The sequence below is a fragment of the Lepisosteus platostomus genome, chromosome 11 (assembly GCF_059453375.1).
Source record: "Lepisosteus platostomus isolate fLepPlt1 chromosome 11, fLepPlt1.hap1, whole genome shotgun sequence".
NCBI lineage: Eukaryota > Metazoa > Chordata > Actinopteri > Semionotiformes > Lepisosteidae > Lepisosteus > Lepisosteus platostomus.
Window position 1 is genome coordinate 7,801,896 of NC_142621.1, and position 14,998 is coordinate 7,816,893.

The window sequence follows — 14,998 nt, forward strand, 5'->3', positions numbered from 1 at the left end:
GCAAAAGAAAAGTCATTGTTGGTTTTTATTATGTGGCAGTAACATACAGTAGTCTAGGGGATTGATTTTGTTGCGGACATATTTTATGTGTATGTCAGTTTAGGAGCCATGTTCTAATTCATTCTTGGAGGTTATCAGGAAGATGTTCAATGTCTTTCTCAGCAAGGAAGATTTTTTTGGTTTGTTTTATGAGTCATGAGTTATAAAATACCCTTCCTTGCATAGGATGCAGAATTCGGGCCATTCTACAGTAGCTACTTAATAGGATTGACGTGACACTGAGGTGGTGGTATAGCTTTTGCATCTTGGGTAGCCGCAGTTCAGATTATTGCGCTCAATGGGGAGTGCTTGGGTGTTTACTGAAATAATATTCTAACACTGGAAGGAAGTGGAGTGGAACAAGGAACCAAACCTGGATTGTTAGCACTGTCTTATCATCACCACAAGTGCAGGAAAGCATGACAAGTGCGTAGTTGACTGATTTATGCATCCAGCCTCTCCGAGCTGTGTCAAGAATATGTACACGATCATATTTTGCTCAACCAACTGTGCCAGTGTGTGTCTATTTTTATGCCATGTTAGTACCTCCATGCATATACAGTATATCACTTTTTTGGTATTTTCCTAAAAATCAGAAAATAGATCTTTTCTGATAGGTCAAACCACATTCGGACACATTACTGTGTTTTTATAATTAATCCCAGTGTATCCTTGTCTACAAACGCATGCAGATTGTCGCTCACTGACTTTGACTAAATATTGTAAATTACTGCTTTTCTTAACAGCTATTTTATATCACTCATTCCACTTCATCCCAAATCAAAACAGTCACAGTCTTCAACTACAATATTTTTGCATAGTTCATTTTATTGGAAAAATCCATTTATCAGCTTTCAGAGACAAAAATAGTACTCATTGAAAATAAAACCAATTCCAGTTATTTTGTGGCACAGTTTTAGACTATAATTAACGTGAACATACAAAGCTATAATGAACACTCTCAATGGGAGTGTTGAGTAGTTAAGTGCTCTTTTGTGTTTTACAATGGATGTAAATATACTGTAGTTTGACTGATTTGTATAATTGAAACTGTGTACTGTTGCTTTGTCAGGTCTGAAATGCTTGATTGTGAAACGCTACAGTTTGTCACTACCAATAATAAATGTAATCATTCTAAAGTAGGCACTCGTATCTTGGCATCACTAAAATGACAAAACATGAAAGCAAAACTTAGACAATGTTTACAATATACATTAACAACCTTTAAGAAGGCCTTATCTGCTGTGTATGAGCCCAGTGCTTTAAATGGATAAAACATGTCTTGGAGCAAATGATTACTCTCCTTGAACATTTACTTAATAGTTTGTAGAGCAGGCAGAACTGTGAAAATACAATCTGGAAATAAATGAAAAATCCTACACAAGGTTTAAAATATTTAAAATGGTGTTGTTCATTGTTACCTTTGTGAATTAAATTAAATTAAAGGTGGTTCATAATACTGTAGATGTCTGTAAACATGAGATATTGATTTCTTTGCTTAATGGCAAAAAGATGTGATATGCAGTCTGTTTGGTTAATGAAAACCAAAGAAAGAGATCTTAAAGGTTCATTACTTTCACTGTTGTTCATAATAAGCTAGATGACTTCAAAATGACTTGGCAACCTTTATTATGTTCTTTTTATATTTTAAAGGTCAAATGGATAAAGAACAGTGTTCATAACTGGGGATTGGGCTTGAGATGTCATGGTCCTTCACTGAACACTATAAATACAAATAAGCACATACATTTAACTTGAAAATTGATGAGCTTTAAAAGCACAGGAAAACTTGTCTTTAATTTTTCAGAGCAAGGTGCATCTATTAATCCACCATGCGGGCTCTTAAAGTAGAACATCATGAACCTTTGCTCAGGCCCAGGCACTTTGATTAGACCAGAGAAGTCTGAGAGGAGAACATTTCACATGTTAAGTGCTACACTGCTGTGCTCTTACTGTCAATGACTAGCTTGAAGCCTAGTCTACTCATCCTCACACTTACAGCAAACAGTTTGTCAAGTCCAGGACTCCACACACTCATGGATTTTCCCCAGAAACCAATACCACGTCTTCTGCTGTATTAATAGAAGTGATGGTAATGCAAAAAATAGATCATCTCTGCCGGAAAAGACTTTGGCTTTCGTTGAATTGTGTTGATAAAAAATACATTTGGATAGTATTGTAAATTTAACTCTTTATTAGTAATTCTGTAGTAAGATAAGATCCTTTTCCCTTTAGTATATGATTTATCTTCTTCTTGCATACCAGCGTCATGTGTTTGCAGAGTTACATTTTTTGGTATTTGGCAATGACAGCAAAGTAAATCTCTGCAGAAATGAAAAATACACTGTCTACTGAAACAAGAGTACACAGAATCTGAGATGATTAAATCTAAGAGTCTAACATTTCATATCGTGTGCTCCAATGTGGACTGTTTAGTTATAAATTAATTCCATTGTTAGCTCTAGGGTTCTGAGCTGTATCTCTGACCCCTGTCAAATCTCCTTAAAATACACTTCATTATAACATATCCCAAACTCCTTTAAATGTTGAGTGCCTCTGTGTTATTGTAACTTCTGGAGAATTATGTGGATCAGAGGTACACATCAAATGTCTTATCAGTAATAAGATATTTACAGTATACACTAAGTTACTGATTCAATAAAGTAGCATGTACTTCAGTCCATATACAGTATACAGTATTTGAATCTTCATTCAATAATTTAGTCTTGACTGTACTTTGAAAACAAAATAGTGCCTTACACATTGCTTTAAAGTCTATAATTTTAAATAAGAATGGTACAACCCATAATCCTTAAGCCAGTTAAGATTTCAGTAAATGACACATCCTGCTAGTATATTTTTAATGGTCATGGTCACATAACACTATGCTATACATACTGTAGGTGTCCAAACTGAGCAGTGCATTGTTTATGTACTTCGTCCACTTGAGGATAAAAGATGAATTTATCACCTAAAATTGAGAGCAATACTCAGATTCTGTTACATCACAGACCTTGGATGCTTATATCGCCTTTGCTGTTCTGAGAAGGTTTGAACAAATCTACTATCAATGGCATACAGTACACTACTCATCTGCCAGTGATTAATATTCTGTTAAGGTACAGTGAATAAAAACAGATGTCTCAGAATTATTCTTATTCTTAATGACAAATGTGGGGAAACTTAGCTGTATGCTGTATTAGGGTGAAAAATATTCAGCAAAGATATACTGTACAGTACACATTTAACAAGACAGGGCAGTCTTCATGAAATTACCTTTCACATATTTAACCACAGGCTAAGGTGCTATAATTGCTGATTTGTGGTTTTGTGCTGCTGGAAGTGCGATGTGGCAGCTCACCAGTTTGATTTCATTTTTATACAGTTGTTAATCCAGCATCTGCAGTCAATCGCGCTTCATTTCACAGTTTTCTGGGGTATGCTGCAGGAATTTTCAACACATTCCTCCCTCATGTCCAGTTTTCATGTAAGTTTTTCTCTGTATGGTTTGTTATTGTCTCAGACTAGGTCCCTAAGCGAACTTCTTTTTTAGTTTGACAACAACTAGCTTTAATCTCTTTTTATATATGTCTGCATTGGGTTTTCTCGGTATATAGTATAAACAGGGTAACTAGCAAAACGGGTTCCTGTTGTGAATATCCCAAAATTATGTTCATCCATGGCTCCTGGCCCTAACCTGTATCTTGTGACGTTTAGCTTTTAGTGACAAAGTTTTGAGGCATTAGAATTACTTCCAAAGAATCTGTAGGATCTGTTTCTGGAAGCTTTGTGAATTGTAGATGATGAACCAGCTATTTCATCATCAGTGCCTGCAGTAGTGCTCTCCACCACTCTGTCTCGTACAAAGTCCCAGCTGTCTTTGAAGAACCAGAGCTCACACTCACCTAATCCAGTCAGAGGACTGCACGGCCAGCTGGCACATGGTCAGACGATGTCTGCTGGAGACCAAACCCTGAAAGGAACATAGGGAGACACCTGTTACAGAATGGACCTGCACAAATAGAGGAAAGAGGACCAAGTCCTTTTGCCGAACTTTCCATTCACTTGCAAGGTGGTCTTGACTAACTAGATGTGCTCGGGAAATGCATCGCAAATATAAATTATCCTGGAAGCTTTGGTATATCGAAGCAGGCAAAAATCTCAATCTTAAAAAAGCAAAAAAAAAACAAACCCTGAGACATTCAACCAAACAATAAAATGGCCTGTAATAACGTCCTTCTTGGCTCTTTATACAAAAATATCAATCTCTTACGGACAGATAAAAAGCACCACGCCCACATTTTGATTTTGTTTCGGAAGCAGTAAGTGTAGTGAGTGGACTTCTACATACAAGGCGGAAGTAAATGACTGCACAGATCTCAAGACGAGATCATCTGTGGCTGTAGTCCTGAGATGCTTCTGCTGACACAGGCTGCAGACTAGGAAAGCTGAAGGAAAGCTTGCCAGGGAGTGCTATGTCGGTACTACATTTCAGATAGTAAAAAGAAAACAGCTGCTCCAGCAGACCTGCCAGCACAGATATTTAAGGGTGTCAAATACAGTATATTAATAGTCATTTATTATTGACTTAACGAGGCAGCGCCTCTGTCTCTGTTTTTTTTCCCCAGCCACTTCTTTCCTTGATTCAGTTTTCATGTTGAATTTTAATTTGACTCGAATGCACTACACCAATGGGTGGAGCGGTGGCTCTGTGGCTCAGGATCTGTGCCTGTAGCTGGAAGGTTGCTGGTTCGTATCCCGCAGCCGGCAGAGGAATCCTACTCCGCTGGGCCCCTGAGCAAGGCCCTTAACCCCAACTGCTCCAGGGGTGCTGTATAAATGGCTGACCCTGCGCTCTGACTCCAAGCTTCTCTCCCTGTCTGTGTGTCCCAAGGAGAGCAAGTTGGGTGTGCGAAAAGGCAAATTTCTAGTACAAGAAATAGCATATGGCCAATAAAGCGATCTTAAATGATAGTATACACTACATTTCCTATATGACCCCATGATAGTATTTGAACTTTAATACAGAATAATCCATCAGGTGGAAGGGAAAATGTGTATGTGCTAAGGTATTAACATGAATGTGGGGACCCGTTTTGAGAAAATGTCATCACAAAGTGATGCAGTGGCTTGAGGATGACCCCAAAATGTTTTTTTAAATGGCCTTTTGTTTTAAATATATAGTAAAAGTCGATTTAACCCCTGTGGAGTTTCAGTTTGGTGGGGTACAGAATAATAAATACAATTTGAAGGAGGGTCACTGAAAAAGTCCCCTCAAAACACAGAAATGAGTGATGGGGGGTGCAGAGAACAGCTATCTCTCCCTCTAGCAGATGGTTGTTAAATTTTTCAGATAATCCCCACCTCTACAGCTCTGAGAACTCTCCTCCTTGTTATCGGCAGTCTTTCATCTCAACAGCTGGCAGATGCTTGACACCAGCCCTGCCTCTGTGCCAGTCCCTAGCTACCAGTCTACAAACAACACAGCTAAATATTTGAGAAATGAGAAATGTGATCAGGCACATAGCCAACAGCCATATCACCCTGCAACTCACAACTGGCAACCCACTGAAGCTCAGCAGGTGTGAGCCTGGTCAGTACCTGGATGGGACACCTCCTGGGAAAAACTAAGCTTGCTGCTGGAAGAGGTGTTAGTGGGGCCAGCAGGGGGCGCTCACCCGCGGTCTGTGTGGGTCCTAATGCCCCAGTATAGTGACGGGGACCCTATACTGTAAACAGGCACCGGCCTTCGGATGAGAAGTAAAACAAGTGTGGTCATTAAAATTCCCAGGGCATTTTTCGAAAAGAGTAGTGGTGTAACCCCGGCGTCCTGGCCAAAATTTCCCATTGGCCCTTACCATGGCCTCCTAATAATCTCCATCTATGAATTGGCTTCATTACTCTGCTCTCCTCCCCACTGAGAGCTGGTGTGTGCTGAGCGTTCTGGCGCACTATGGCTGCCGTCACATCATACAGGTGGATGCTGCACATTGGCGGTGGTGGAGGGGAGTCCCCATTACCTGTAAAGGGCTTTGAGTGGAGTGTCCAGAAAAGCGCTATATAAGCAGTTATTAATTATTATTATTATTATTATTATTATTATTATTATTATTATTATTTCCATGTGTATGATTGTAGAACACAGATGCAGTCCAGCAAACACTGAACTTTAAACAAAGTTGAAAGGTCCAAAACCCTGCTTGAAAATTTCAAATACAGCAATGGAATTCATGAAGAGGGTTAAGGGAGCTGTGTGCTGTAATTTATTGTGTATGTAGAAGGAATACATTCCTACATTTTGGTATCGTGTCATAAATATGAGAAGGCTAAACTAGGTCTTGTGTTCTAATATTAGAAAAAGCTATAATTTGTAGCTAAATATTTTGTAATAATTGGCAGCTATTCCGAATTTTTTGCAATCAGTCTTGTGTTGTTATCTGTCTGTTCCGTCTGATAACTCGGTCCAATTGTCTATCGCAACATGCAGTGTCCCACAAATCTGCATGGAGAATGCTGGAATACAGATAATATATTCTTCTGTGGATACGGCCTGCCTTGGTCACTATTATGGTGCAAAATTCATCCTTGTAGTGTAAATTATTTAGTTGAATGAGCTGTAAGAGGCAAATGAAAAGAAGATATAGCGTACTAATTTGAGACTCCTTAGAGAAGTCTACACACTAGAACTGGCCGCCCTAAGATTTAAGGAAAAATCTTAATATTTTTCACAGTTCAGCACTCCTTTTGTGAAGCAGTGACAACACCGAGAATAACAAATGTAATGAATTACGGGAAACCAAAACCACACTGTGATTTAACACTACAATTGCCACTTCTTATTTCAAAGTGAAGAATCCTTCCAGCTAACACCTCATTTGGTATTAGTATGAGAGATTGCCAAGTCTTTGCTACTTTCATTCTTTCAATTTAGAATGAGGGTGATGTGAACTTTTAAGGAGAATCTCTGAAAGGTTTACACTAACTGTATAAACGATTGCCAAATGTTGGTAAAAACCTTGCAGTAATTCGTATCTGACAATTTAAAAAAACACAAGAGTATGAGAGTATACTAATTGCAGGTTAAAATACTTTATAGGTTATATTCCCAAAATATCAAGGGTATGGCTTAATTTGAAAAGATGCATATCTCTTTCAGAGTAACAAATAGCTTAAGATTTATATTTAGCTATTCATCAAAATTGATTACTAAAGGACAGTTACAGCAGAACAATATCATGTAGCCCATCTAACCCATCTGGTAATTAGTTGCTAATAGATCTGAGTAACTCATCCAGCCTTTTCTTGAAAAAAGCCAGGGGTATCGGTAACATAACTGGGTAGCTTGTTCCATACTCCCACAACCCTTTGCGTAAAGAAGTGCCTCCTGTCCTCAGTTTTGAAATCACTTCCATGTACAGTAATTACCATTTGTATCCTCTGGTTCATGTTTCAGTGTTGAAATATGTTCAAGTCCATTAAGTTGATAATTTGTTATTGCCTTTAAGGATTTTGAATAGTTTTCTTCCAGCAGACAATCAAGACAGGGCTGGTAACCATGGACTTCAAAATTGTTAATGTAGAGCCAGTTCCATAAAATGCTGATAAAACTGGACAAAGTAATAAGTCTGATTTTTAGACTGTGTATTAGTACAGTAATATTAAATAATTATTAAAACCAAACTAGAACATTACCTACAGGAAATAAATTCCTACGAAATAGTCAGCGTGGATTTAGGAAAAGTATGTCGGATCTAACATAATGGATTCAAATGGAGAACACGATAAGGTCTATTTAAATTTTCAGGAGACTAAAAGATTATTTCTAAAATTACAGGTGATAGGAAATCAGGGAAGTGTGTGATTTTGGATTGTGAATTGAGTAATATAAAACAGAGGTTACAGATAAGAGTGGTTAGATACTCCAATAACATACAAAAGATGTGATTGAAGGAATGTAATTAGCGGAGTGTTACAGGGGTCTGTACTAGGACCACTGCTTTTCCTAATTTGTAGCAATGATCTACATTTACTATAGCTAGTAAAGTAGTCAAATTCACAGATGATCCCAAATGAGAAGGTTTAGTAAACATTGTAGAATCAGCAAGTGAATTCGAAAAGATTTAAACAAATTATGATACGAAAACAAGTGCTGGGTTTTGCTTGGGAGTAGTGCAAACGTTAATTATAAATCCAAAATGGGAAACACTGAGGAAGAAGAGTCAACACAGAAAAAAATAATTGGGTGTTTTTGTTGACACATTGGTTACATCTTCCAAACAATCTGTGCAAGCAGTAAAAAAGGCAAACAAAAGGTTAGATTATATAGGGAAAAAAGTGTAATGTCAAACCAAGGGATGTCATACAGTATTAAAATTGTACATTGCAGTAGTTATTTAAGAATGTTGTGTACAATTTTGGTTATAAAACACACTGCTGATCTGGAATCTCTTGAGTCCAGAGAAGAGCAACCAGTATATTCCTGAGCTTAAGGGAATGTCCTACACTGACAGGCTGAAGGAACAGAGAGATTTTATTTTGAACCATCATTTCATTGTTGGATTTTTTTTTCCAGCAGTTTTAATGCAATATTAATGTTTTCCTCTCTCTGGTAAAAATAAAAATAGGACAAACTTTGCATTCATTGCAGAAACGGGCCCCAGGAGTCAATAGCAGAATATTGTTAGCTACAGTCTTGAATAGCTAGCCTTGGAAGAACAATGCATTGAAATAAAGAAAGCCTAATTAGCGTGTCTGATTAAAGACAAAACGCTCCTACAAAATCCCCAAACAAATCGTGTTCCTCAGTATAATGGAAGTTCAGAACCTTTTCTTGAATGAGAATGTGTTTTTTACAATAGGAAATGTTTATTTATTTTCAAGTGCACTACAAAACTCAATATATTTTTTGTGCTGCTTCACTTGGGCTGCCTGACTGACCGATTGTGAAGTCTCTTAAAGGAGGCTGTCTAAACAGCCTTGTCTCCTTATAGATTCTCAGTTTAGATTTGAATAATACATATCCCCTGTCACATTTACTGTACCTTTTTATGTATTTGGATTCTTATTTAAATATTACATAAAATAGCTATACCTGGAAAATAATCCTCTGGATAGGATGAGACAACCTGTGAACAGGATAAACTGTACTCTGGGATATACTGTAAGTTAAAACTACAAAACAAATGCATTTCAGATGTCTTCCAATGCCAGTTAATAAGGAAGCAGGATTTAGTTTAGGAATGAAGATGAAAAGGCAGGATGTTCAAGCGTTTGGAGCTTCTAGTGAAGGGCAATCAGGCTACAGCAATGTACTGGTATTCTAATACAGTGTGGAGCTACACATTCTAATAAAGTATAAAAGTCGCAATGGGCAGGTGCATGTTTCCTCGGAAAGGTAGTTTTTTAAATTATAAAACATAACTCAGATGCTATCATTTTTTGAAAGTCTGCAGGGAACTGCAGACTCTTCACAGACAACAAAGAATATTTACTTAACATTGGGTGCAACGGGTTATAGATGAGGATTTTACATTTGTACTTGTTCCACATTATGATCTTTCAGACAGACAATCACACCTCCTTTTATTCCTCTAGTGTCCCAGCTAGCCCAAGTGCATACGCAGTGAATATTGCTAATAGTCTAATGTGTAATGATCATCTACAGCTGATATCAGTTTATGGCAGCTTCAGATTACCTGTACTGAAGTGAAGTGTTTTTAAGAGCTAGTATTGTGCTCTAAGACAGACTCTTACCGGTTTTCCATAGGAGTCATGGACTGGTGAGATGATGCCTCCGATCACAATGAACCGTCCTGTCTTATGGAGGTAATCTCTGGCTTTTTCTACAGAGAGAAACAAGGACAGACTGTCAACAACTTGAAAGTGAAACTGCCTTTGCAAGTAAACATGCTCCTGTCTGTTTATACTTTAGATGTGCAGAAATTACTTAACAAAATACAAGCCTTTTGATATAAAGAATCCCTCTTATGTTCTAAGATGGTTAAGCTGTCCAAGACATCTGAACACTTATCAGTTTGTAACTTGTTTTTCTCCTGCTTATAGTACCATCATGAAGTTAATCCCCTGTAGATTTAATATGTTCAGAAAAGGCCATTTAACATTAGGTTTAATCACAACCCTTTCATTTCAGTGTGATAGCATATAAGAACAATCCAATTAAAAGAAATCACCTTCACCAGATGAATCCCCCGTCCCACGGCCAGAGCAAGAATACAGTGAGCAAGTGTTTGAGTGCCGATTCATAATCTTCTTTTTGGTAATTTTTGCAGGTCTTAAAAATGCAACCAATGATAATTTTGAAGACTGCTAGACCTCCACTTCATCCTGATTTCAGAAAGCATTAGAATCTCCTGAGAGAGAGTTGCCAATAGCCATGGCCGGACCATTATTCATACTGTAGTCAACTCTAAAAACACTTTTTTTTTCAGAAATCCCACAGCCATTTAGATTTTGTAGCTTCTGTTTTAAAGCCGCCCTATCCTCTCGTGGATCTGGGAAGATAATGATTCGCTCTAGACTGACTTGGAGATTCACATGTCTCTCTCTGAATTCTCCTAAAGAAATCATACATTATTTATGTACATGAATATGTGATGTGCTAATTGGACACTTTTTTTGGAATAAATGAGCTCCACGGACGATATGAATGTTTTTGTTTGAAAAGAAAAAAAAACCTGTTCCATTCCTCAATGGCATACCTGGACTTCCTTCTCTGCATTATTATAATCACCTCTTCTAAAACCTCTGACTCATTTATGGCCATGCATAGCTCTCAGTTGACTAAAGCATTTGAAAGAGAGAAAGAGATTACAACTGAACACCTTATCAGATATGCTTCAGTAAGGCTTTGAGAAAATTAATTTGCAATGCTTTTCATTGTGATTCTCAAGGCATTACTGTAAATAGATAATGCTGTGATCAAAGAAATGGCTTCATTTATTCAAGTCTGAAATTCTGTGCACGTGCACAGAAAGCAGTTTGTGTGGCACTAACTGGCTTTTGTTTTGATCAAAGCCGAGGCACACTAGGTGTTTCAGAAGGGGCTTGATTCATTTAAAAGCATGCTAAACAGAAACTGCTGTGAGGTGGATACATGCTCTGAAGTGCAAGAAGAAGAAAGGGTATTGATTTGGAAAACCAAGTAGCTGAAAACAGGAAATGTCACCAGAAATTCTGTATAGTTCAACTGTAAAGGTGAATGAGTTTAATTTGAACTCAATTTTGCATCCACCTCCAATATAACAGAAAAAGAATGCAGCCTTTCAATTTGCAGTGGAAGTCAAGAATCTCAAGTGCTTGTTGTCATTTTATAAAGTGGTAGTTAACGTGTTTATGGGTGTGTAGGTAGGGGCTGAATGACCCCAAGTGTGCATTAGTTGTAGGTTTCTCATTCGTTTTGGGCTTGCCTGTGGAAACTGCAGCAAAGATAACCCATGGGTTAAATCAATCGCCACTAATGAAATTGCTTAGAAGTATGTGCGAGTGCTCACAGGACCTCCAGATACAAAACATATATTTCTCTTATGCCCTACAGTACAGAAGAAGAACTTCAGATCAGAGCCCAGATAACAGCAAACCTCAGACAGTGGCAGTTATAGCTTGAGTACTCGATCATTAAATAAAAAGTGATTATGCAATGTACTCATTTTTAATTATCTCACACCTGGTGATCTGATGATTGAGCAGGATCTGGCCTGGCCAGGCACGCTTGGGTTAAAAAGTGAATATGCTGACTGTCCTAGACTCTTCCCTCTGCCCTGGAAACAAGCCCAGCTGCTCCCCTGCTCTGAGGAGAAATTAGCTGGGTTACTCCATTGACATTTGTAGGGGTCCCCAGGAGACATCCTTTGCCAGCCAGCCATTGAACAACACAACCAATTAAAGTGTTTACTCTCTTTGTTAGGCCTGCACTTGATTTAAACTGTCCAGGATGTAAAAGAAAGAAAAGGCAGCTTTGATGTATTCCATAAAGATGACCTAAAGTGCTGCTCAAAGAGGCAAATACACACATTTAGAAATTCCTAGGCAGTAAAGACTAAATAACGGAGATTTGAAATAGAAAATGACACAAATAAAAAAGGGTTCTCCCTGTGAAACTGGATTATGTGTAAGCAAAGCATCAGCACATGCTGGGTATAAGATGACAGAATAAAAATGCAACTGATGATCCTTATAATACATTGAACTTAAGTTCAAGTTAAGAACATTTTATCCCCCACCTTTTTGACATTTTGGGTCTAAAATACATTTCAGATTCAAAGTGCTTTCCTTCCAATAGAGACAATCCTTCCATCCAATAGAGGCAAGGAATCATTCACAGCTCTTCTTCCAAGTGCCTCACCATCCCTGCCAACCTGGTCTCACCTCTTCAAGCAGCAACGCTAATGATCACTGGGGCTGACACAGTGCTAAATTCTCTTTGCACCTGCTAAAGAATTAGTATCAGTGACTGTTGCAATAAAATCACCTACAAAATACACAGAGCTTTTAACGGTGGTATACTTGTTAAATCTTTTTTTTTTTTCTGGAGATGTACAGTTCTGTCAAAAAGAACAGCCACCTGTTTAAAATGCCCTTCCAAGTAGTTTTCACTTGTGTCCTCTAATTTCTGATTCACAGTTGATTCTTAAGTCCACTAGGCTGACTTTGTCAAAGCCTTGGAGGATTTTGAATATTTGTATCCAAGTCCCCTTGTACTCTTCTCTACTCAAATCTGAACAGGTCCAGTGCCTTCAGTCCCTGTCAGTGTAGGACAGTTCACAGAACCACAAGACTGATTTATTCAGTCAGCAGCCTGTTAAGCAAGACAGTTTAGAATTGATCTGGTTGTTCTTCTCTGATTCCAGAGCAGCAATAACTTTTCTATAACATGGTTATAGTTATTATTCTACTAGAAGCAGGTGATGGTTGAGCCTTTTAATACCTTTTGCTATGCCATACCTCTGAGGGGAATCTTAACTTAAATGTGCAGTACTGTACCGTGGAAGATTCTGCTCTATGTGTTCTAGGATGTCACGCTTCTGAACACATAACGCAGAAGTCAAACACAGCTAGTACTTGCAACAGTGTCGCCCCTACAAAAGGGGATGTATACAGTATATCTAATCTAAAAACATAGCAAAATCTAAGGCTTTTGCTTGACCTTGTAGTTGTTTTAATCCCGCCAAACGGTGTGTTAGGATGTGGAACTCTATCAGGACAGCAGACATTGGAAACTTCAGACAGGAGCCCGTCTTAATTACCCTCTGTCAGGATTAACAGCTATCCCTTGTAAGTGTGAGCCCCTTGACACTGTAGCAGCTGCCAGTCTGTTTGATTGGGATGTTGGAAGCAAAGGAAGAGAGGACGCTTACTTCGGGCTTGGATGTCTCCTGAGACAGCATGGATCGAACTGTCCCGTCTAACCCAGGCTGCAGGGCTTTAATTAATAAAACATCTGCAGTGCGAGCAATGTGGAAGAAGCTGGTTGAACAATAAACAAATGCCTCTTCATGACAGACGATCAGCTTTCGGTGTCTGATTACATTCATGCTGACTGAAGTGCCCAGCAGCAGACAGGTTTACGGTTAAACACGTACTCAGGCTGAGGAGAAACCAAGTGTGTTTGAATCTGTTTTTAATTTTGTTTTCCTTAACTTGCTGCTTAATGAAGGGCATGACAGCAAAATCCCATCTGGGATCTGAACCCACAACCCTCCTGTCCAGGGTACAGCTCTCTATTCACTACCCTTACAATAATGCAATTGTATGTTTTTACCTTGTATAAAACAATGCAAAGAATCTACTGCATACAGTCTGCAATCAATGTTGTAGATCTTAAGGATTTACCATTAAAATAACACAGGACGTTGTAAAAGTACAGTGTATGTGCAGTCTTTATGCAGAGTGTGAGATGCTACTTAATACATAAAATTTTAAAAAAATTAAATGTTTAGTTTTGGTCTGTTAGGATAGGGTGCACAGCACAATAATTGGAAATTTCTGTTAATTTACTTGGAGTGTGTGTACCTTATCAGGTGATTCAACGATTTTCATATTTTGTCTAAACTGTCAGCTTGCCTTAAAGACATCAGGTTTGAGTGTTCAGTAAGAGGAAAGGCCAGGTCACTTATATAACGAGGGAAGAATGATGACCCAGACTCTACATGGCTGCATAAACTAGCTTAATGTGCAGACAGAATCTGAAGAACAGTTCCAACTGACACCAAGTAAAGGGTTGATTTTTTGTTAAACAACCAAAGGACAGGCACAGAGGGATGAATTTATATGCGGAACTCTTTTTCTAGATGAGATCTAATGATGTAAATTAGTAGGACTTGCAGCTGTTGCTAGATGAAATTTAGATGAATAATTAAAATGGAAATAACAACGCAAGACTTTATCAAACTGCTACTGCTGCACACTGCAGTCACCATAATCAAAAGGGCTTTACCTCTCCAAGTTCCATGCGACTGTTCAGGTTTCGCGCATAACACGGATAATTGTGTTTGAATTTAATACAATGTTCCTGAATACAAGTTTAATTAACAATAGGAGAAATTACAAATAATTGAGCACCATTATCTTTCTCTTCTTAACACTTAGGAACTGCCCTGTCTATAAAAGCTTGACTATACATTTAATTTCATGTCCTGTAAAAGCAGCTTTGACATGCAATAGAAGCATCTAGGCCTAGTATCTCCTTGACCTTTGCCCATATTGTAGTATGAATCTCTCCAGATCCTGAAACATTCGGAAGCACTAATGGGATGAAAACCCAGCAATGTGAGCAGCAGCACTGCATTTAATCTGCTACTACTGTACATGTTTAGTCTCAGTGCTAACACCACTGCAGTGCTCATTTTGCTATTAACAGCCTTCTACTGTATGTCTCCGCTTCCCAGACTGCTGTTGCTTCTAAATTAACTCTGAGTGATACTTTCTCCATGACCATTTGATT

At 38.2% G+C, this 14,998-nt stretch overlaps 1 protein-coding gene and 1 long non-coding RNA gene across 3 annotated transcripts in view; one reads left to right on the top strand and one right to left on the bottom strand.

The window, feature by feature from the left end:
* The window catches only part of LOC148651899 (uncharacterized), a 50,320-nt gene that overhangs the window by 21,697 nt on the left and 13,625 nt on the right, over positions 1 to 14,998 (top strand). The window lies entirely within an intron of this gene.
* nmnat2 (nicotinamide nucleotide adenylyltransferase 2) overlaps positions 1 to 14,998 on the bottom strand; it is a 63,657-nt gene that overhangs the window by 18,877 nt on the left and 29,782 nt on the right. Inside the window, exons 2-3 of the mRNA XM_088598185.1 lie at positions 9,793 to 9,881; positions 3,945 to 4,012 (exon numbers count right to left, since the gene is read on the bottom strand). Coding sequence (XP_088454311.1) covers positions 3,945 to 4,012; positions 9,793 to 9,881 — 157 coding nt within the window. The remainder of the gene's footprint in view (positions 1 to 3,944; positions 4,013 to 9,792; positions 9,882 to 14,998) is intronic.